This window comes from Andrographis paniculata, unplaced genomic scaffold, assembly GCF_009805555.1.
Source record: "Andrographis paniculata isolate CXL003 unplaced genomic scaffold, ASM980555v1 Contig78END, whole genome shotgun sequence".
Taxonomy (NCBI): Eukaryota; Viridiplantae; Streptophyta; class Magnoliopsida; order Lamiales; family Acanthaceae; genus Andrographis; species Andrographis paniculata.
In genome coordinates, this window is record NW_026137615.1 from 4,362,599 (window position 1) to 4,384,369 (window position 21,771).

The 21,771-nt window shown below is 32.8% G+C and overlaps 2 protein-coding genes and 1 long non-coding RNA gene across 10 annotated transcripts; 1 reads left to right on the forward strand and 2 right to left on the reverse strand.

The window, feature by feature from the left end:
* The first annotated feature begins 61 nt into the window (after positions 1-61).
* LOC127239875 (DNA-binding protein S1FA) lies at positions 62-2,296 on the forward strand. The gene is made up of 2 exons (XM_051258230.1): positions 62-268; positions 1,847-2,296. Exons 1-2 carry the CDS (start codon positions 212-214, stop codon positions 2,060-2,062), a joined length of 273 nt encoding a protein of 90 aa, XP_051114187.1. The 5' UTR covers positions 62-211; the 3' UTR covers positions 2,063-2,296.
* A 47-nt stretch (positions 2,297-2,343) lies between these two features.
* On the reverse strand, positions 2,344-4,228 carry LOC127239874 (cell number regulator 8-like). 2 transcript variants are annotated; one of them, XM_051258229.1, is made up of 4 exons: positions 4,013-4,228; positions 3,696-3,925; positions 3,069-3,277; positions 2,344-2,753 (listed from the first exon to the last, which is right to left on the reverse strand). In XM_051258229.1, the coding sequence occupies exons 2-4, from the start codon at positions 3,895-3,897 to the stop codon at positions 2,496-2,498; spliced, it is 669 nt and encodes a 222-aa protein (XP_051114186.1). In that variant the 5' UTR covers positions 3,898-3,925; positions 4,013-4,228; the 3' UTR covers positions 2,344-2,495. The 2 variants fall into 2 exon arrangements, with proteins under 2 accessions (XP_051114186.1, XP_051114185.1); XM_051258228.1 differs by having other exon boundaries at positions 3,696-4,228.
* A 5,181-nt stretch (positions 4,229-9,409) lies between these two features.
* LOC127239667 (uncharacterized) lies at positions 9,410-20,590 on the reverse strand. 7 transcript variants are annotated; one of them, XR_007836184.1, is made up of 8 exons: positions 20,467-20,590; positions 20,124-20,369; positions 19,288-19,383; positions 19,143-19,187; positions 18,942-19,017; positions 17,590-17,716; positions 17,037-17,143; positions 9,410-10,446 (listed from the first exon to the last, which is right to left on the reverse strand). It is a non-coding gene; the product is annotated as an uncharacterized LOC127239667 (long non-coding RNA). The 7 variants fall into 7 exon arrangements; XR_007836181.1 differs by having other exon boundaries at positions 17,590-17,721; XR_007836185.1 differs by having other exon boundaries at positions 17,590-17,721; positions 19,168-19,383.
* Between the last annotated feature and the right edge of the window lie 1,181 nt (positions 20,591-21,771).

A 21,771-nucleotide genomic window follows, 5' to 3' on the forward strand; every position in this document is an offset into this window, starting at 1 on the left:
TATAGTTTAATAAATTTTCAATAGAATTTTCTAGACTTCATTATAGGGGTGGGAATGTAATTAACGAAGGCCTCCGTTAAGGGGAGGAATTTGGTAGAAAGCGGTCCGGAGGCACAGAAGAAACGGCTCCGTTCTCCGGCGGAGTTCCGATCCGTTTTCTCACACTGATTAATTTTTTTTCTCTGTTTTCTGTAAAGGAGGGTTCCAGGCAATGGATTACGAAGCAGATGCTGATTTCGACCGCATGCCACCGTCTTTTGATCGTGTGGTAATTTTCCCCTTCGTGGATCTGAATTTTGAATTAGCTTGATTTTGGTAGTTTGTTGTTTTTATTCACTGTGCTGGAGTTCAATCGATCGATTTTTGTTGGTATATTCACTGCATGCACTGATTTGCTGCGGGCAATATGTTTTTAATCATTTGGAATTAGATCGGTTGACGGTTTGGTTTGTACTTACGGAATTTTGTGGAACCTGTTTTAATAAATTATTGGTGTGTGGCTTTTGAGATTTGATTATTATGAACAAAGTGGTGAAGGAAAAGTGAATAAATGCATATGGATAGCATCGTGGGAAGTATGTGGATTGTAGAAGAAAATGGCGGTGTTCTTCAACGTATAGCACATCAATCTTTTCCACTTCTATTGAATTTATCACAGATAAGGAAGGATCTTTTCATTGCGCAACAACCACTTGTGTCCGTTTCTAAATCATCCACTGAGCACCTTCTTCTTTGATTGAATGATCTAATTTGTAAACAGTTCAGTGGTTAATTTTGTCCCGTTTTCGTAGAAAAATTTAGTATCAGCTAGATATTAAAGGCACCAAATGTGTTTATAGATTTTTGGTCAAAGAATAATTTCTTCTGCATTGATCAACCTTTACTTACCACATGTTAGGCCTTTGATTAGGGCCAGGACTTTTTTGTATCTCAAAAATGAATATTTTGCAATGTTGGTTGCTTAGAGAAAACTGTTCCGGATTTTGTATTGAAAATATCCATATGAAGAATCTTGATCCAGTATGCCCTCTCACATGTTAGTGTTGTATCGTAAATCTCTTGTTGTCGCCTCTTATGTGCTTAATTGGTTAACACTGAGGATCAATGTTTTGTTGTGCAGAGTTGTGTATGAATTTAGCTCTATGATTGAGTTTTGTAAGATGAGCTCTTGAGTGATATTTGTTCTTATGTCTTTGGCTTGTGTAGGAGGAGGATTACTCGTTGATGATAGTACTCATAGGGTGTGTTTATGCGATGGGATTATAATCCTTAGTATTATTCCAATAGATTATATAATTACGAGACTAATTAATACCATGTTTATTTGTTTGATTACATATATGAACCTTTAGTAAAAATATTATTTGTCATCTTTAATTCCACCCATCTTGGGTGAGATTAATTATCCTTGATATTATTTCAAAATTTAATCAATCCCGGATTTTAATCATCCAACTTGAACACCCAAAGTAAACACACCCATATGTAACTGTTTTTTTTTTTTCTTTTTTTTTCTCACTATTGATTCCTACATTGAAATATATTATGTTTCGACAGTATGTGTGTGTGTTTATGTTCACAATTTCCATATACTCACTATTGTCATCTTGAAGTTTATTAGCACTTTGTATCAAACTTTATGTTAATAGTTCAACTTATAAATTTACCGAAGTTGTCTAGTCTAGCCATTCATGTCACTTATATGGTTTTACTGAACTAACGTATATTTGTGTTGATCATCTTTAACTCACTTCAAGCAACATGAGCATGCTGTAATATTTCATGGCACGTTAATTTACCGAGCATTTGTTCACCCATTGCTCCATTTCATCATCATGATTAACAGAAAAACGCAGCACAAGGTGGTGGAACGCAAGGATTCAACCCAGGATTGATCGTCTTACTTCTCGTTGGGGGGCTTCTGTTGGCATTCCTTATCGGAAACTACGTCCTGTACGTATACGCTCAAAAAGCCCTTCCTCCAAAGAAAAAGAAGCCCGTCTCAAAGAAGAAGATGAAAAGGGAAAGGCTGAAGCAGGGCGTGTCAGCGCCGGGAGAGTAAATTATTGCTGTGCCGCTATTTGCATCCTGTGTTGTGAAATCGCTTTAGAAACCCATTCCGGTTTGTGACTTCTGGAACTTAAACTCGAGAACTTTCCGTGCTGTTTTTGCATTATGACTAAGTTTCTTGCATGCTTTAATTATCTCGAGAACTTTCCGTGCTGTTTTTGCATTATGACTAAGTTTCTTGCATGCTTTAATTATCTCGAGAGCTTTCCGTGCTGTTTTTGCATTATGACTAAGTTTCTTGCATGCTTTAATTATGGGTTGCTAAATTATCGATACCATAGAATGATGCTCGGCATTAGGTAAATTTGATGCTACAGTTATCCTTATACACTTCAAAAAGTCGGGTAGTTTTGTACTTTATATACAGTTGGACTTAGAATATGCGATCGGGAAGTAGAGGCGACAATAGCCCGGCATTTAACGATTCAAGGTGTCCTTGTGTTGCCCATGGTCTGTCCGGCCGGTGGGATCATGAGCACTACCGGTGTTCCTTGAATGTTGTTCTGAGAATGAGGATAAGGCAGTCGATAACGAACCTCGCGAGCTTCCTGGCAGATTGCGCAAGCATGGCAGAAAACATGGGTTGCGAAATCGCAAGCTGTCTCGCACTGTTCCTGCCGAACCTCGTCCATTGCCGAGCCTCCGCAGCAGCCGCACGTCTGCCCGACTACCTCACAATTCCCCTGTGGTTTGGAAAAGTTCAATTTAGTATCGATTGAGCTGTTAAACAAGCCGAAACGGACCGTAGGTAAGATGTTCAAGTTCGACTCACATATATTGTCTGTACAAACTCCGTTCAGGTCATTTATCTAAAAACATTTTTTATATAAAATAATATATAAAATAGTACAAATATTTCATCATTAGCTCGTTTATTTTTATAAATGAGTCGGTCGAACGATTAATGAGCTAAGTTGAGTTTCACTAGCGAGCTGCTCGATTTTGAGGTATGTATTGTGTATTGATTTGGAGCTTGGAAATGCGAAATATAAGAGAACCTGGAGATTAAACTTGTGGCGAATGGCGGTGCGGTTGTGGTAGGAGAACCATGGCGCGAGGCAGTTCCAGCCGAAGAGGCAATTGCCGAGTATGCAAAGGCCTGTGTAAGGCAAGCAGTGGCTAGCAAATGAACCGGAGCTGGAACCGACGCCGATTCTCTCCGCGTTGCTTCCATGAAGGACGCAGGGTGCAGCAACGCCAACCACACCTGCTCAACGCAAATGTTTTTCAGTATTTGGTAATGTGATTTGTAAGATCAAATATGAAGTCCTAAAATTATTAGAGATGGAAAACAAATATATACCGAATTATCCAGATATCGGATATATCGCACCAAAAGTATCGAAATTAATTTTTGATATATCGATGTTTTAGGTATTTGAACTTTTTATGCATATTAATTTGTGCTTTTTGGTGATTTCGACATAAATTATCCGTGATCTTCAATCTTAACTACCTCTGCAACTATATATGTATTTGAATTTTGATGCAAATTAACTCTGTGTTCTTCGATTTGGGTGAGAAAACGAAACTAACAATAGATATTTGAATTTTGATGCATATCAACTTGTGCTTTCAGATTTAGATAAAACTGAGACACACATGGAGATGAAGATGATACTTACAAACTTCGAGATCGCTGCTGTAGAACTCGTGGCCGTTTCCTAAACAGGATAGGATTCCGGTCTGCCACGGCGTCTTCTGCATCGTGGTAGGCTCTCCGACCGCCGGCCATCCCAACGGTACCGTCTCCGCAGGCGGAGGAGGAGCGCAGGATTTCAGATCGCGATCATTAGCCTCTGTTTCGAGCTTCTGGTAATTCGCCATTTTGGAAATGGACCTACGCACGCAGAGCCTCCAAAAGCGAATACATGTGAATGTGATCGATCGAAGGAAGAAAGGAATGAGGAATTTGGAGAGGAAATCGAGAGAACAGGTGTACCTCTCTCTCGATCGGCGGGAGGCATCGCCGTTTCGATATACTGCGGATTAGTTCGCCGTGATTGAATGAATGAATGGATCGGCCCACCGCAGAATTAGGCGTCAAATTATCTGTTACATAAGGTCCGTACTACTCCCTCTCCTCACGGCGTGTAGATACGGAATTTCGAAAGTGTAATAATTACTCTGAGAGTATTTTTCTCTAAAAACACAATTTTTATTAAATATATATATTTTTAAAAAATAATACTCTCTACCCGTTCCGCCACGTATTTCTCTTTTATTTATCTTTAAATAAATTTAACAAATATAAATTAATTTAAATAAATTTTTAAATTATAAGAAGAGTTTGAAATTTTTTTTATTTTTATTTCTCGTTGATAAATAAATATTTTATCCATATTTAAAATTTTTTATTTTTTTATAAAATTAGTTTTAAATTAATTATAAATATTTATTTTATTTGTATTATATAAAATTTTATTATCTACAAAGAAAAAATATTCATATTGTGAGATATAATCTATTTTAAAGTACTAATCATACCATTTATATAAAAAATAATAAAATAATATAATAATTTATTATTAATAATTTACTTTTAAGTCAAGATAATTATCTTTATAATATTTTCAACTATTCACTGCAATTAAAATATTACTGTACTCGTTTGGCCGGATACGAATTTTAAAAAAAATAGATAAAATTTTTTTTTTTTTTTTTTTTGGGTAAGAAAAAGTAGTAAAATTGGTATTATTTTGTACTAAAAAGAAATGAAATTAAATTTGGATGACAATAAAAAAATGAAACTGATAATATAATTGGACGAAGGAAAGAGAATATCATATTCTTTTAAATTTCGTACCAAAAGTAAACATATATTACAATGCGAAAATTTTTTATTTTTTATATTATATTAAACATAATTTAATATATAAAAATATCACATCAACAATACTTATTCTTATCACATTAAAATATAAAATTGTATTATTCCAAAATTCAAATTAAACTCTGAAATATATGACCAAATAAAATATAAAGTTATATTCTATTAAATTATTAATTTATTAGAAAATAAGACTAATTTGACGGGACAACTAAAAAATAAAATGTGGACCAATTTTGAGGGATGGAGTAAGTATCAAAAACAAAAATTAAATTAAGTAGGAACTGATTTAGAAATAAAACATTTTCATCTAAATTATTATTTTTTTATTAAATAATTTAGAGCAGTCATGATTCAGCCTTCAAATTTCAATCAACTTAGTTGAATCAACCTTCGAGCCCAGCCCTTTTCCTGTTAGGATGTCAAAACTTGATATTCGATTCAATGTGTTTCAAGCTTAGTGTGTGATAATGAAATTACATCTGAGCCCTTCAAATTCTTAAGATGAGGAGGCATATATATATGCAAAAGATGAATTACGACCAAGGAGTTGAATCCACAACAGTTGTGATATGAACACAAGGAGATTGATGAGTATTACTTGTTCCCTATGTTCGGCCGGCGTCAATAGTAACAACTATAGCCTTAAATCCATTCTTTTCACCATGGCAGCTGATACCTCACGTTTTTTAAACACCTGATTAAAAGACCAAGACACAAACAAATCCTCGGGAGGGTCTCAAAACACTTGAAGAACTCTCTCGATTTGGATATCGACGAGGGTGATCGAAACGATGTTTTGGCGTCGAATGACCCTCACGGCGTTCGATTTCTCGATTGTGTATCAGAAGGCGCCCGAGAGAGAATGACGGCGGCGGCGTTCGAGCCGTACATAAATTGCGGGACAAAGTCAAGATCTTCGCCGAACAAAAACGCGAGTCGTGGATCGAAGGGGAGTTTCAAATCGGGCGGAAATGGCTGGCTCATGGCTTGAAGAAGGTTAAAGAATCGGAGATCGAACAGTTAGCAGAACCAGACTCGACTCTTTATCGAATTTCCAGTCACCGGAAACCCAGGATTAAAACGGATCACTGGTACAAACTCCTACTCAAGATATGGATGCAGGACGTCAACCCGAAACGAGCCTCGAACGAAGAGTTCGTTCTAGCGAAAAAAATCGTCGAACGGCGCTTCCTGACAAGCTCACCGATTTGTATCGTGAATTCGAAAAACGGGTCGACGAGTACGTCGCGTCGGAGACTGCATCGATGCTCGCTCTTCTACCCGAAAAAATCCCCGATCGTGGTTACGTCACGGAAATTCTCGCGCCCGTGAACAACATATCGAAGCGTCTCCACCGATACAGATTAACGAACGCGGAAGGTTACGCGCAAACGTGCTACATACTAATCCTACTCGACGACGATCAAATCGTCGACTGGTTCGTCGGTGGGTGAGGTGGTTCGTCGACTGCGAAAATTTCGCCGAAGTGAAGCGGGCGATATCGACCCAGGTGCGGATGTCGTGCATACGAACGTTGGCGTCAAAGTACCAAATCCACGAAACGGAGATCGCCAAGAAGTTCGACGAGGAGCTGAGCAGGATCCCCCCGTTGTCGACGGACGAGATCGAGCTCGAGGGTGTTTATTCGGACATGGTTTCGAGCAAAAACGAGCTCGACGGCACGTCGATGTACGGGGTGAGCGACAGCGGGGCATGCTCGATTTCGGTGGCGAGAATCGGGCGGGAGTCGGGGATTTGCGGTGTGATCAGGTGCATGGCAGCGGCGTCGGTCGCGTACGCGGTGAATGTGATGGAGCGGTAGAAGTTTCTGGCGTGGACGACGGGGTTTTTGAGCTCGATCCACGGCGGGTTTCACCGGAGGAAGATGGGAATTTGTAGAGACCATCTTAAGGACTTGTTTCTTGGTGAGATCTCTCTGCAGTCTCTGGGGGCGTTTGGTAAAGAGAATGGAATTGCAGAGAAATGATAGTAGAGAATAGAATTTAACAGAAATGGAATTGAGTAGAGAATGAGAATTAATTCTATTGTTTGATAGAACATTGATTTGAGAAATAAAAAAAAAATGCAGATATATGAATAGCAAACAAAAATAAATGATTAACACGATAAAAAGAGAGTTTTAACGAATGAGAATTCATGAAAAATATTTTTGGTAAATTTTTTTTTAAAAAAAATTATAAATTATATACGATGTTTTTTAAGATTATATTTTAGTACAATTTCTTAAAATGTCGTAAAAATTAAATACTTTAAAAATAAATTAAGTTTGTTTTTTGTAAAATTAAAATAATATAATTTTTAAAAAATTATAAAAATTAAATAGTACAACAAATTTTAAAAATTAAAAAATATATATACTGCAACATCATTTCCCTCTGTTTCTCTGCATATGGGAGAGAAATGAAAACAGAGAAATGGAAATGATTTATTTCTCAAGTTCCATTTCTCTTGGTTCAAACAAACAAGAAAAATGATACTATTTCCATTTCTCTGGCCTCATTTCTCATTTCTTTGTACCACACATATCCTAGAGTTCTGTGGGAGAAAAGGTCTCGTGAAAGAAGAAAAGAAGTTATGATAAATTAATTTATTAAAAGTTTATATTGAAAAAGGGAAATTATATAACATTATCTTAAATAAAATAGCATGTGTCTACTTGTATGATGTTTGGTTTCAAATAAAGATTTAAATTACGCAATTTTTATATAAATAAATAACGTAAAATATTTTAAATTATTTTTATATAATTTTTATTATTAGACACTAAAAGAATATAAAAAAAGGACAACATGCCTTGTTTGTATTAATTTGGTTTTTTTATAGTAGATTCTTGACACTGTTTTCCAAAGCTTATTTGATGTAACTCTACCAATGTTGACGAGGAAATAATTTCTTCCTTTAAATAGATAAATAGTTTTTGGGGCATGTTTGGTTTTAGTCTAGTATAATCAATTACAAAGTGTTTTTTTTTTAAGGAAATTTTTTGAAATTTTTTATTACTCCTTTTTTTTTCTCTTAAAAATATTAAAAAACACACTTATCATTTGTTTTTATAATATATTAAAAAAATATTTTACATATCAATATTTATTTATATTATATTTTACTATTTCAAAATTTTTACTATTTAAATTTTAAATAAAAAATCCAACCAGACATAAGCAGGTTTCATGCGTACAATTCGGACCAAACGCACACAACCGTTGCAACTCCCAAAATAATTTTTTTTCTGACTACTCAAAAAATATAAATATTTTTATTTTGGTATAAAATAACTATTTCAAAAATATTTTTTTACAATATCTCAATTTTATTATTACATAATTAGTTTTTATTAATATAAAAAAATAAAATTATATTTCCGCTACTCTTAATTATTTTTATAATTAAAATAATATTTTTATTTTTTTACTATAATTAATATAATACTAATATTTAAAAATTATGTATACAAAATAAAGAATACTCTTTTTTATGGGATAATATACATTTTTATTCAAAAGTATATAAAAAATAGATATTGATAATTTTAAATTCAAAACAAGCAAAACAAATCTTATTAATACAAATAATAATAATAATAATAATAATAATAACAATAAAAAATAAATAAATAAATAAATAAATAAAAACAATAAAAATAACGCATCATAAAAGTGTCTCATATTTTCTGTGTTCGTAAGTCATTGTCATAAAGTGCCACCAGTAAGTTCAAAATTAAGGATGTGTTTACGTTACCATATTTAAATTTATATCTAATCTCTTCATAATAAATAGTTTTATTTATTTAAAATTTTATTATTCATATTTTAATAAACTTTAATTAATTTCTTGCTATTTTTACTTATTTATTTTATCATATTTTATCAATTTTTAATAAAACTTTTTATAATACTCAAGGTATGTTTGTTTTGTGTAGTATTTTTTTTTTTTTTTGTTTGAAGGTGTGTTTGTTTGGAAATTTGAATTTTGAGTTGAGATTTTAATAATAGATGTTTTGAATAATAATTGTTGAATGACATTGTATAAATAAGTGTCGATGTGATATTTTGCATATAAAAATAATTTTTATCATAATATAAAAAATAAAAAATATGTATTTGATTTGATATTTTTAAAAAAAAATAAAAATTGATGAATAGTAAATTTTTGAAAAAACTCATAGACGAACACACTCTAATTAGATACTCCCTTCTCATATCTATCTATCCGTTTGATTTTTGCAGGAGTTTTAAAAATATTAGTATTATATGTATTTGAATTAAACAAGAATTTATTTGATTGTAGTTTAAAATTGATTTGAAATAAAATGTATTTGAATTTAATTCTTGTTTAAATAGTATTTTGATATGATATATTTTTAAAAATAAATAGTAAATTTTTATTAAAAATTATATAAAATAATTAGTGTTATTTTAGTTTAAAATTACAATAGAACAAACTGTAAATATTTATAAAACTATATTAATAGCTATAAAGCCAAAGGAAACAAAGCCGAAATATAAAATTGAATTTCGAATATCGCAAGCAATATGATCATTTACAATCCATCGTTACAAAATTATAAGTTTACAAGATCGAAAATATTTTTCAATTTGTTTGCAACATGACGTTTTTGTAAATATTATTAATAAAATTTAGCTGATTCCGGCGAGGAACTCCTCGCCGATGCGCACTTCATTCCCTCGACAATGGTCGGAGAAATCAGCGGCCACAAAATCCGAGCTTATGTCCGCGCAACTCCGAATCCCACCGCGACTATCAGGTCGCGGGGAACCGTTGTAAGCAAATCTCCGTCGTCGCCGCACATGGCCTCGTTCTCCAGCCGCGGTCCGAGCTATCGAACCTCCTAACCTCCGAGATTCTCAAGCCGGACGTGAACGCGCCCGGAGTCAACATTCTCGCCGGCTGGACCGGCTACGTCTGGCCAACGTCTCTCAACAGCAATAATCGTGAGGTCGAATTCAACATCATCTCTGGCAGGTCGATGCCGTGCCCTCACGTCAGCGGCTTGGCGGCGCTGCTGAAACAGGCCCACCCTGAGTGGTCGCCGGCGGCAATCAAATCAGCATTGATGACCACGGCGTACAACGTTGACAACAACGGGAATAATTTAACGGACCTCGCCACCGGGGACGTGTCCAATCCATCCTCGGGCCACGTCGATCCAAACTGAGCAACGGATCCCGGCCTGATCTATGGCTTCGATACCCAAAACTACGTCGTGTTTTTGTGCAGCATCGGGTACAATGCGCGGCAAATTACGGCATTCACAAAAGATTCGTCGATCGTGGATTGCAACGCAGTCGGGCTGAAAACTCCGGGGGATTTGAACTACCCGTCATTCTCGGTTGCCTTCTACGGCTTTAAAAGCGTAGTGAAGTATAAACGAAGTGTAAAAAATGTCGGGAAAGAGGCGAATGCCGTGTACGAGGTGACAGTGCACGCACCGGACGGCGTGGAAGTGACCGTGACACCGAGTAAATTAGAGTTCGGCGAGAAGGAAGACACTCTATCTGGGTCTACAGAGATAAGAATAAATCTAATAAATAAATACAATGGTAATGGTAGTTAGGAAAACATTTCTCTTTCATATTTGCAAAACTTTATTCTCTTGGTTCCGTTGGCATGCAGGTGACCCAGGTTGATCTCCAACCCATCGCCACTTAATTTTTAATATGGTTTTTGATTTATATTAAAAAAATATAATATATATAGTTTTGTACAAAATATATAATATATAATTTATGCACTAAAAAATATAATAGTATAACATAAAATATTACTCCCTCCGTCCCACTTAATTTGTCCACTTTTTCTATATCCGTCCGTCCCATATAAATTATCTCTTGTCTTTTTTGAAAATATAATTATACACTTTAATCATATTTTAAAATTCATAATTTATAATTTTTTTAATATTTTAATTAACTATTCAGTCATTTTAATCTATAATTATTTTTATTATACCATAATTGTTTTATTAATATATTTCTTAATTACTTACTAATTACATCATAACTAAAACTTCGTGCCCCCAGCAAAAATGGACAAATTAGTTGGGTATTGTTTTTTTTACACTACTTTAAAGTAAAAATACAAAATTAATACACCAGTAAAATAAATTTTTAATTATTAATCTATTTTAAATATCATTAGTAATATAATAAAATTAATTATTATAAATAAATATATGTAATTGTAGCAATATATTCAAATAAAATATTATATTTTTATAGAAGCAATAAAATATAATTTAAATATAAAAATATATATACATATAATATTAAAACACGAAATTATTTTAATTTTTATTAGATTAGATAGGAGGGTAATATATTTTTGGTAAGTTTTTAAATTAGGTAAGTAGCCGTTAAGCATAATGATTTTAATTTTGATTTTGATTTTAATTTTAATATACACATAATATTAAAAAAAAAATTATTTTAATTTTAATATACACATGTGAAGTTATATATGGAAGTTTTTATATTAGGTAAGTAGCCGTTAAAACTTACATTATAAATATTCTTTATTTTGATTTTGGATACATTATTATAAATTTTAGGGGTCGCAATGCAAATGCAAATGCAAGGGGTACGAGCAGGCCAGGGGCAAGGGGGGTTCTTGGTGGGGCATGGGCATGGGCAGGGGCATGGTGTGCTTACAGGAGGGAGGGCGATCCAGAGGTCAAGGGCAGTGCTTGGGAGGGACGGCGATCCAGAGGTCAAGTGCAGTGCTTTGGGGAAGGGGATGATGACATGTACTTGGAGGTTTTTTTTTCATTTTTGATTCTTTTTCACTTTTAATTCTTGAGGGTTTTTAGTTTTGAGTTCTTGGAGGGGAGGGGATAACATGTACTTGGAGGGTTTTTTCTCATTTTTGATTCTTTTTCACTTTTAATTCTTGAGGGTTTTTAGTTTCGAGTTCTTGGAGGGGAGGGGATGACATGTACTTGGAGGGTTTTTTTTCATTCTTGATTCTTTCTCACTTTTAACTCTTGAGGGTTTTTAGTTTTGAGTTTTTGGAGGGGAGGGGATGACATGTACTTGGAGGGTTTTTTTTTTTCATTTTTGATTCTTTTTCAATTTTAATTCTTGAGGGTTTTTAGTTTTGAGTTCTTGGAGGGGAGGGGATGACATGTACTTGGAGGGTTTTTTTCTTGATTCTTTTTCACTTTTAATTCTTGAGGGTTTTTAGTTTTGAGTTCTTGGAGGAAAGGGGATGACATATACTTTTTTTTTAATTTCTGATTATTTTCACTTTTAATTCTTGAAGGTTTTTAGTTTTGAATTCTTGGAGGGGAGGGGATGACATGTACTTGGAGGGGAGGGGATGACATGCATGCATTAATTTTGTTTCTATATTTAATACTAACTTATTTTTAAGTGTTTTTAATTTGTAGGTAAAGCTCATGTGGAGACGAGGGGATCCGCAAAGGCATTCGACCTCGATTTCAAATCCAAGGTAAGTGATTTTAATATTATCCTATAATATACTAATATCTATTTTTCATTTTTTTAGATGCATACAGGAGGAAGCGGCCGGATGATCGGACGACCGAATACATAAGAGGGAGTAATTCGTCCATTTCCTTTTACATTTATGCATTTAATTTATTTTAGTATTATGCATATAGAACTAGATTTACTTTTACGTCCGTCCCGGGACATGCATGCATTAATTTTGTTTCTATATTTTATACTAATTTATTTTTAAGTGTTTTTAATTTGTAGGTAAAGCTCATTTGGAGACGAGGGGATCCGCAAAGGCCTTCGACTTCGATTTCAAATCCAAGGTAAGTGATTTTAATATTATCCTATACATATATACTAATATCTATTTTTCATTTTTTTAGATGCATGCGGGAGGGAGCGGCCGGATGATCGGACGACCGAATACATAAGAGGGAGTAATTCGTCCCTTTCCGTTTACATTTATGCATTTAATTTATTTTAGCATTATGCATATAGAAATAGATTTACTTTTACGTCGGTCCCGGGACATGCATGCATTAATTTTGTTTCTATATTTTATACTAACTTATTTTTAAGTGTTTTTAATTTGTAGGTAAAGCTCATGTGGAGACGAGGGGATCCGCAAAGGCCTTCGACCTCGATTTCAAATCCAAGGTAAGTGATTTTAATATTATCCTATACGTATATACTAATATCTATTTTTCATTTTTTTAGATGCATACGGGAGGGAGCGGCCGGATGATCGGACGACCGAATACATAAGAGGGAGTTATTCGTCCCTTTCCTTTTAAATTTATGCATTTAATTTATTTTAGCATTATGCATATAGAAATAGATTTACTTTTACGTCCGTCCCGGGACATGCATGCATTAATTTTGTTTCTATATTTTATACTAACTTATTTTTAAGTGTTTTTAATTTGTAGGTAAAGCTCATGTGGAGACGAGGGGATCCGTAAAGGCCTTCGACCTCAATTTCAAATCCAAGGTAAGTGATTTTAATATTATCCCATACGTATATACTAATATCTATTTTTCATTTTTTTAGATGCATGCGGGAGGGAGCGGCCGGATGACCGGACGACCGAATACATAAGAGGGAGTAATTCGTCCCTTTCCGTTTACATTTATGCATTTAATTTATTTTAGCATTATGCATATAGAAATAGATTTACTTTTACGTCCGTCCCGGGACATGCATGCATTAAATTTGTTTCTATATTGTATACTAATTTATTTTTAAGTTTTTTTAATTTGTAGGTAAAGCTCATGTGGAGACGAGGGGATCCGCAAAGGCCTTCGACCTCGATTTCAAATCCAAGGTAAGTGATTTTAATATTATTTTTTCGTTTCCTATATATATACTAATATCTATTTTAAATCTTTTTAGATGCATACGAGAGGGAGCGGCCGGACGACCGAACACAACATAGGGAGTAATTCGTCCCTATCCTTTTACATTTATGCATTTAATTTATTTTAGCATTATGCATATAGAAATAGATTTACTTTTACGTCCGTCCCGGCACATGCATGCATTAAATTTGTTTCTATATTGTATACTAATTTATTTTGAAGTGTTTTTAATTTGTAGGTAAAGCTCATGTGGAGACGAGGGGATCCGCAAAGGCCTTCGACCTCGATTTCAAATCCAAGGTAAATGATTTTAATATTATTTTTTCGTTTCCTATATATATACTAATATCTATTTTAAATCTTTTTAGATGCATACGAGAGGGAGCGGCCGGACGACCGAACACAACATAGGGAGTAATTCGTCCCTATCCTTTTACATTTATGCATTTAATTTAATTTAGCATTATGCATATAGAAATAGATTTATTTTTACGTCAGTCCCGGGACATGCATGCATTAATTTTGTTTCTATATTTTATACTAACTTATTTTCAAGTGTTTTTAATTTGTAGGTAAAGCTTAGGTGGAGACGAGGGGATCCGCAAAGATCCTTCGATCTCGATTTCAAATCCAAGGTAAGTGATTTTAATATTATTTTTTCGTTTCCTATATATATACTAATATCTATTTTAAATCTTTTTAGATGCATACGAGAGGGAGCGGCCGGACGACCGAACACAACATAGGGAGTAATTCGTCCCTATCCTTTTACATTTATGCATTTAATTTAATTTTTAGCATTATGCATATAGAAATAGATTTATTTTTACGTCAGTCCCGGGACATGCATGCATTAATTTTGTTTCTATATTTTATACTAACTTATTTTCAAGTGTTTTTAATTTGTAGGTAAAGCTTAGGTGGAGACGAGGGGATCCGCAAAGATCCTTCGATCTCGATTTCAAATCCAAGGTAAGTGATTTTAATATTATTTTTTCGTTTCCTATATATATACTAATATCTATTTTAAATCTTTTTAGATGCATACGAGAGGGAGCGGCCGGACGACCGAACACAACATAGGGAGTAATTCGTCCCTATCCTTTTACATTTATGCATTTAATTTAATTTAGCATTATGCATATAGAAATAGATTTATTTTTACGTCAGTCCCGGGACATGCATGCATTAATTTTGTTTCTATATTTTATACTAACTTATTTTCAAGTGTTTTTAATTTGTAGGTAAAGCTTAGGTGGAGACGAGGGGATCCGCAAAGATCCTTCGATCTCGATTTCAAATCCAAGGTAACTGATTTTAATATTATTTTTTCGTTTCCTATATATATACTAATATCTATTTTAAATCTTTTTAGATGCATACGAGAGGGAGCGGCCGGACGACCGAACACAACATAGGGAGTAATTCGTCCCTATCCTTTTACATTTATGCATTTAATTTAATTTAGCATTATGCATATAGAAATAGATTTATTTTTACGTCAGTCCCGGGACATGCATGCATTAATTTTGTTTCTATATTTTATACTAACTTATTTTCAAGTGTTTTTAATTTGTAGGTAAAGCTTAGGTGGAGACGAGGGGATCCGCAAAGATCCTTCGATCTCGATTTCAAATCCAAGGTAAGTGATTTTAATATTATTTTTTCGTTTCCTATATATATACTAATATCTATTTTAAATCTTTTTAGATGCATACGAGAGGGAGCGGCCGGACGACCGAACACAACATAGGGAGTAATTCGTCCCTATCCTTTTACATTTATGCATTTAATTTAATTTAGCATTATGCATATAGAAATAGATTTATTTTTACGTCAGTCCCGGGACATGCATGCATTAATTTTGTTTCTATATTTTATACTAACTTATTTTCAAGTGTTTTTAATTTGTAGGTAAAGCTTAGGTGGAGACGAGGGGATCCGCAAAGATCCTTCGATCTCGATTTCAAATCCAAGGTAAGTGATTTTAATATTATTTTTTCGTTTCCTATATATATACTAATATCTATTTTAAATCTTTTTAGATGCATACGAGAGGGAGCGGCCGGACGACCGAACACAACATAGGGAGTAATTCGTCCCTATCCTTTTACATTTATGCATTTAATTTAATTTAGCATTATGCATATAGAAATAGATTTATTTTTACGTCAGTCTCGGGACATGCATGCATTAAATTTGTTTCTATATTGTATACTAATTTATTTTTAAGTTTTTTTAATTTGTAGGTAAAGCTCATGTGGAGACGAGGGGATCCGCAAAGGCCTTCGACCTCGATTTCAAATTCAAGGTAAATGATTTTAATATTATCCTATACGTATATACTAATATCTATGTTTTTAATTTTTTTAGATGCATACAAGAAGAAGCCGCTGGATGATCGGACGACCGAATACATAAAAGGGAGTGATTCGTCCCTTTCCTTTTACATTTATGCATTTAATTTATTTTAGCATTATGCATATAGAAATAGATTTACTTTTACATCCGTCCTGGGACATGAATGCATTAATTTTGTTTCTATACTTTATACTAACTTATTGTTAAGTGTTATTAATTTGTAGGTAAAGCTCATGTGGAGACGAGGGGATCCGCAAAGATCCTTCGATCTCAATTACAAATCCAAAGTAAGTGATTTTAATATTATTTTGTTGTTTCCTATACATATATACTAACATCTACTTTAAATCTTTTTAGATGCATAAAAGAGGAAGTGGCCGGATGATCGGACGACCGAATACCTCATAGGGAGTAATTCGTCTCTTTCCTTTTACATTTATGCATTTAATTTATTTTAGCATTATGCATATAGAAATAGATTTATTTTTACGTCCCGGGACATGCATGCATTAATTTTGTTTCTATATTTTATACTAACTTATTTTTAAGTGTTTTTAATTTATAGGAAAAGCTTATGTGAAGACGAAGGGATCCGCAAAGATCCTTCGATCTCGATTACAAAATCTAGGCTGGTCTGGCCCATTGTAACTAAAATCTGGGTTGGCCTAGCCTGGCCCGGTATATTTTGAAACCGGGCCATGCGTGGGTTTTGGTTTTCAAGCCCAATCCAAAATCTAGGCGGGCCTATCGAGCTTGAATTTTAAAACGGTCTAAGCCGACCCAAAAAATATTACTCTCTCCCTCGCAAAAAATGCACTAATTTTTTGCGTGGCTTAGGGAGTAATACCAGCCTGAAATTGTCACATTTTTTTTTGTCAAATATGATGTTAACTTCTTAAATAATGGAAACAAGATACCTTAAAATTTGAATCCACCGATATGCTGAAGTCTTTTCCTTAAAATCCGCTGATATGGTGCAATGGTGCAACAGAGAACCCTTTCCCAATGCTTTCACATATACCTCCTGGAATTAAGAGATTAAGTAAAAAAAACACAAATCATGGTCCTTCATATAACTGTTATTATGAAATTGCACAAAACATTATTATTACGAAATACAATTTATCAAATTTTCTAAACTAAGACTACTTAATACCAGCTTGCAAACAATCTGTTCATATCATCTTTAATGTGCCAACATAATATAAGGGGAAGAAACAAATGCCCGTGAGAAAATTATTAGCACAACATGGCAACTATTTTCAACGTTTTAAATAAAATTTGACCATTTTGCCTTACGGAAATATGTTCAACAATTAGTGGACTTTAAATTAATATTCACACATACATACACATGAATACTAGAATTTTAGAACTGTAATTATATTGCAAGCCTATATAGGTAGTATCCATATTCAACTAGAATGAAAGTTTTATTGACCTTAGTTTTAGTTGCAAGAAATTACTTACTGGGCAAACGGAGCAACTTTGAGATCCTCATTTGATGAGTTTCACTTTCTTGAGGACAAACCTCACTGAGACTTCCCATATTAACTTCATATTTATCATCAAGAAGTATGTTGCTGGCTTGGACACCCTTCACTAATACAAACAATAAAATTTCAATTTCCCGAAATGATAATAGAGTAGGGTCCAAAAAAAAAAAGTTGAAATACAAATAGCATAGACAACTTAACTAAAGAATACACATAATCTTAAGAGTGAGATCATGTACAAATCTAAGCTCACAATTCCTGGAGATATTATCCATTGCTCTTCAGTATCTTTGCACCTATTTTGTGACATCCCTAGGGTTTTTCTATATATACATTATGCAGTCTTCACCCATGTACCATTCAAGGATTTAAAGACAAAAATCGGATTTATCAACCCCACGTAATAAAGACAACGCTCAAACATGACCAATTTTAAATAAAATTACAACTAATATATATAAGTTTTTACCAAAAATTACTGGGCAATTAATTTGCAGGTAAACATATTTTTCTCAATATAGGTACAACTATGTGTTGGAGAAAGTATTTTTGGTGCTTGATACCAATATTCAGATCTTGTTATAAAAAATATGCTGCATATCTACAACTTTTGGTGTTATGCTGATCTCTTAAATAACAGTTGAAATGCAACTGAATATCTATGCACATATGCAAGCACAATCCAAACCAAGACTAAATATTCTATAAACACATGTATTAAATAAAAATGTCGAGCAATGTAAAGGAATAGAAACTGCCCGGGTTCCACTTATGCTTGTAAGAGTTGGGCCATCAAAATTTCAATAGACACCTAATAGATATCCTAATATAGAGAACTGATGCAAAGATTCACATGGTAAAGAAATTACAAAATAGCATAAGCAAAATTTTCAGCATCGACTACAAAGTGAGTTAAGTGACTTCAAATATATTATTTTTATCAAATACAAAACTTCATATTAGCAAGTATAGACACCATAGGAGCGACGAAAATAAATCTAAACCTATCACATATATTTATGGTCGCTCATCGCATCAACCCAAAAATGGATCCGTAAAATAAATACTTAATTTCCAAATCTCATAGACTGTATTACAAGGAAATAAAGACTATAAAATCAACAAAAGCTAAACATATATATTATATATAAATGGTTGGTTATATTGATTCCATCATGGACTAAGATGGACATACAAATAGCTAAGCTAAGAAAGGATCGCACCAGATTCTTTTTAGTTCCAACATCCTCCAAACATCCCAGACAAACTACATGCATGACAATGAAAAAAAGCTACAAAGAAATGAAAGAATTAAGACCAAATAACCTAAAATTCCATCTTGAAAAATGAAGAGAACGAATGATGACTTGCTTGTGATGTAGCAACACACCTAAAACTCGATCTGCAACAATGTATAAGGTAAAATAAAAATAAAATAAAAAAGATTAAAAGAAAAATTAATGTAAAAATATACAACCAAATCTCAATGCATAGAATATTAAACATTAGTTTGGAAAATACACTTACCCAAATACCTCATTGATATGCTCACCTGATTAATGTGAGCTGCCCCTAATAGAATTATGCATTCAAAATGGAAGAGTACAAAATTAGTACTTGAACTCATATGGAATTAGTACTTGTTGCATACAAAACCAAGGGCATGACGTACAGAACATTAAGCCTACTTCATCAAGAATTGTATAATCCCACGCTTCTTATGCCTCTTCGCCATTGTAAATGCAATCTCCACACAAGAATTTTATTTCTGCACAGTATAATATGTTTATAAAAGCACGCCCTTTGTCCCATAATGAAGCCATTAGTGGATTAATAGAAAAACAAATACGAACAACTGGAAGTAAATCAATACAGTTGGAGATACATACATTCAGTTAGCTTCATAATGAAAAGTCCAAAATTGCTTAATGATTGTGCATATATAATCAAAATTTATAATGAGATCATGTTTACAGGATAAAGGAACCAAGCAAGTGTTTTTGGCTCAATACATAATGGAAGATATGTAACTTTTTCCATTCTTTATTTTAGAACAACTAAAAATTCAATATCATTGCAATTTTGAGACAACAAATATTGTCGAACATAAGCACCAAAGCATAGAACCAGTTCAACCGCAAATCATTTAGTGTTATTTGCCATTGATTACATACAGAAGATGTTTAACTTGCAAATTCTAAATTCTAAATAGTAAAAACCAATAAACCAAATGAGAAAAAATAGCATAAAATAATTTTATGAACCAAAGAGAACAGATAAAACATTTTGCCTATTTGTCTATTATAGATAAAGTGAGTAAAACCTAATTTAAACAGTGTTGAGTAAAGAAAAACCAAAAACAAAGCAGACAAATTTCAACAGGGCAAATAAACCAGGATCAACTGATTGAATCATGAAGGAAGATAATCAAAGCATCGATCCACAAATGTGACAAAAAGAGAAATCTAAAATTATGTATATGATGGATATGTAAGGACGAAAACTAACCGAGATGCATCGGAAATTAATTAACGTGCCTTGTTTCTGTCGTCGAACAGAAGGAGTAAGTAGATATTCTTCATACAGAAACAGAGGAAATCGAGCAGCTGGTGGTAATCACATGGAAGCTTGGATTCCCAAACCGCATCCGACGAAGGGGTGCCGTGGAATGCGCTGCGCCAATTGCATATCTCCGGCAGCGTTAGGTAGCGGAACACAGATCCTCCGGTATGTCCCCCAGGCCCCGCCCCCTACCTTAAAATGAACCACAACCAGAGTTTTCAAATCGAATCACCTAAAATAAGTAGATGAAAACATAATAGCAACCAGACAAGAGAGGAAAAGGAACTACCTTCAAAGACGGGAGCAATGGGTAGAGGAGAGGAGCTGGAGTTGGAGACGGCGACTGCGACTGCGCGGAGTAGATGGAGGCAGCGAAGCTTCTGGAGGACGAACGGAATAGGTGCTAGGGTTAAAATTTAAATTACAATAATGTATTGCCATTTAAAATTCAAATAAATAAAATAGAGAGTGGGCCCACGGTTAATATAAATATATTTAACAATTTAGTTATAATATTTATTTTTAAAATTTAATATAGTTAATAACATATAAATTATTTTAAGTATTTAGAAATATTTAAAATTAATTTTTTTATGTACACAAAAATATCATTTTTGTTTTTATTTTTTTGTCTGAAAATATAATTTCCCAGATGATTTTTTTTTGTATTTTACAAAAGATAATTTATTTTTATTCTTTTGTAAATTTATTAATTTTAAATACATTTATTTTATATTTTTAATATGAATATTATTAGTATTTTAAATATTTTTAACATTATATTTTAATAAAAAATATGCAGTATATCAGCTTGTAAAGAAAAAAATTTGATATAGTACAAATAAATAATAAATATATTTTTTATTTATAGTTATCATAAATTAATTTTATATATATATAAATTTAAAAGTAGATAAAAATATTTATTAATTGAGATATAAAAATAAAAAAAAAATTGAATGATCCTATGTATAAGATATCATAAATTTAATTAAATTAATAAATATTTATTAAATGTAGTTAAAATGAATAATTTAACTAAAATAAAAATAGATCATCTTTTTATGTAACAAAAAAAAAAAAACATCTGAAGACACAAAATAAAAATAAAAAGTGATTTTTTTGGTGCATAAAAAAAACAAATTTAAATGTTACTAAATACGTACGATAATGTATATATAAATAAATATATTAAATTCAAAAAATAAATATTATGGGCAAATTATTAAATATATTTATATTAAGTTTGGGGCCACTAATTATTATAAAACTTACACAGCAGCATTTTTAAAATTTTAAGTACTGCTTTAATTTGAACAGGGCGTGTTCAGTTTTGAACACGTTCGTGTTGGTATAAATACAGTGATATATTGTTTAATTGAAACAATATATTCGTGTTGTAATTAACACGGTCGTGTTTGTTTCAAATCATTTGCCACATCAATTTCCGTTATTGTCACGTCAGTCTGTTCCGTTGAAATTTTAACTGTTGGACAAAAATATAATTTATTCTTTGTACGGGATTAATTTTGATAATTAATTTTAAATAAGATCAAAAATAAAAAAACATGTTTAATTGGGATCAAAATTAATT

Bases quoted from the DNA above. Each gene is read 5' to 3' on its own strand.
- LOC127239875 (XM_051258230.1), top strand. From the start codon at position 212: ATGGATTACGAAGCAGATGCTGATTTCGACCGCATGCCACCGTCTTTT. The intron at 269-1,846 runs GTAATTTTCCCC...CATGATTAACAG, and splicing joins CACCGTCTTTTGATCGTGTG to AAAAACGCAGCACAAGGTGG.
- LOC127239874 (XM_051258229.1), bottom strand. From the start codon at position 3,897: ATGGCGAATTACCAGAAGCTCGAAACAGAGGCTAATGATCGCGATCTG. The intron at 3,278-3,695 runs GTAAGTATCATC...TGCGTTGAGCAG, and splicing joins CAGCAGCGATCTCGAAGTTT to GTGTGGTTGGCGTTGCTGCA. The intron at 2,754-3,068 runs GTTCTCTTATAT...TCCAAACCACAG, and splicing joins GCCACAAGTTTAATCTCCAG to GGGAATTGTGAGGTAGTCGG.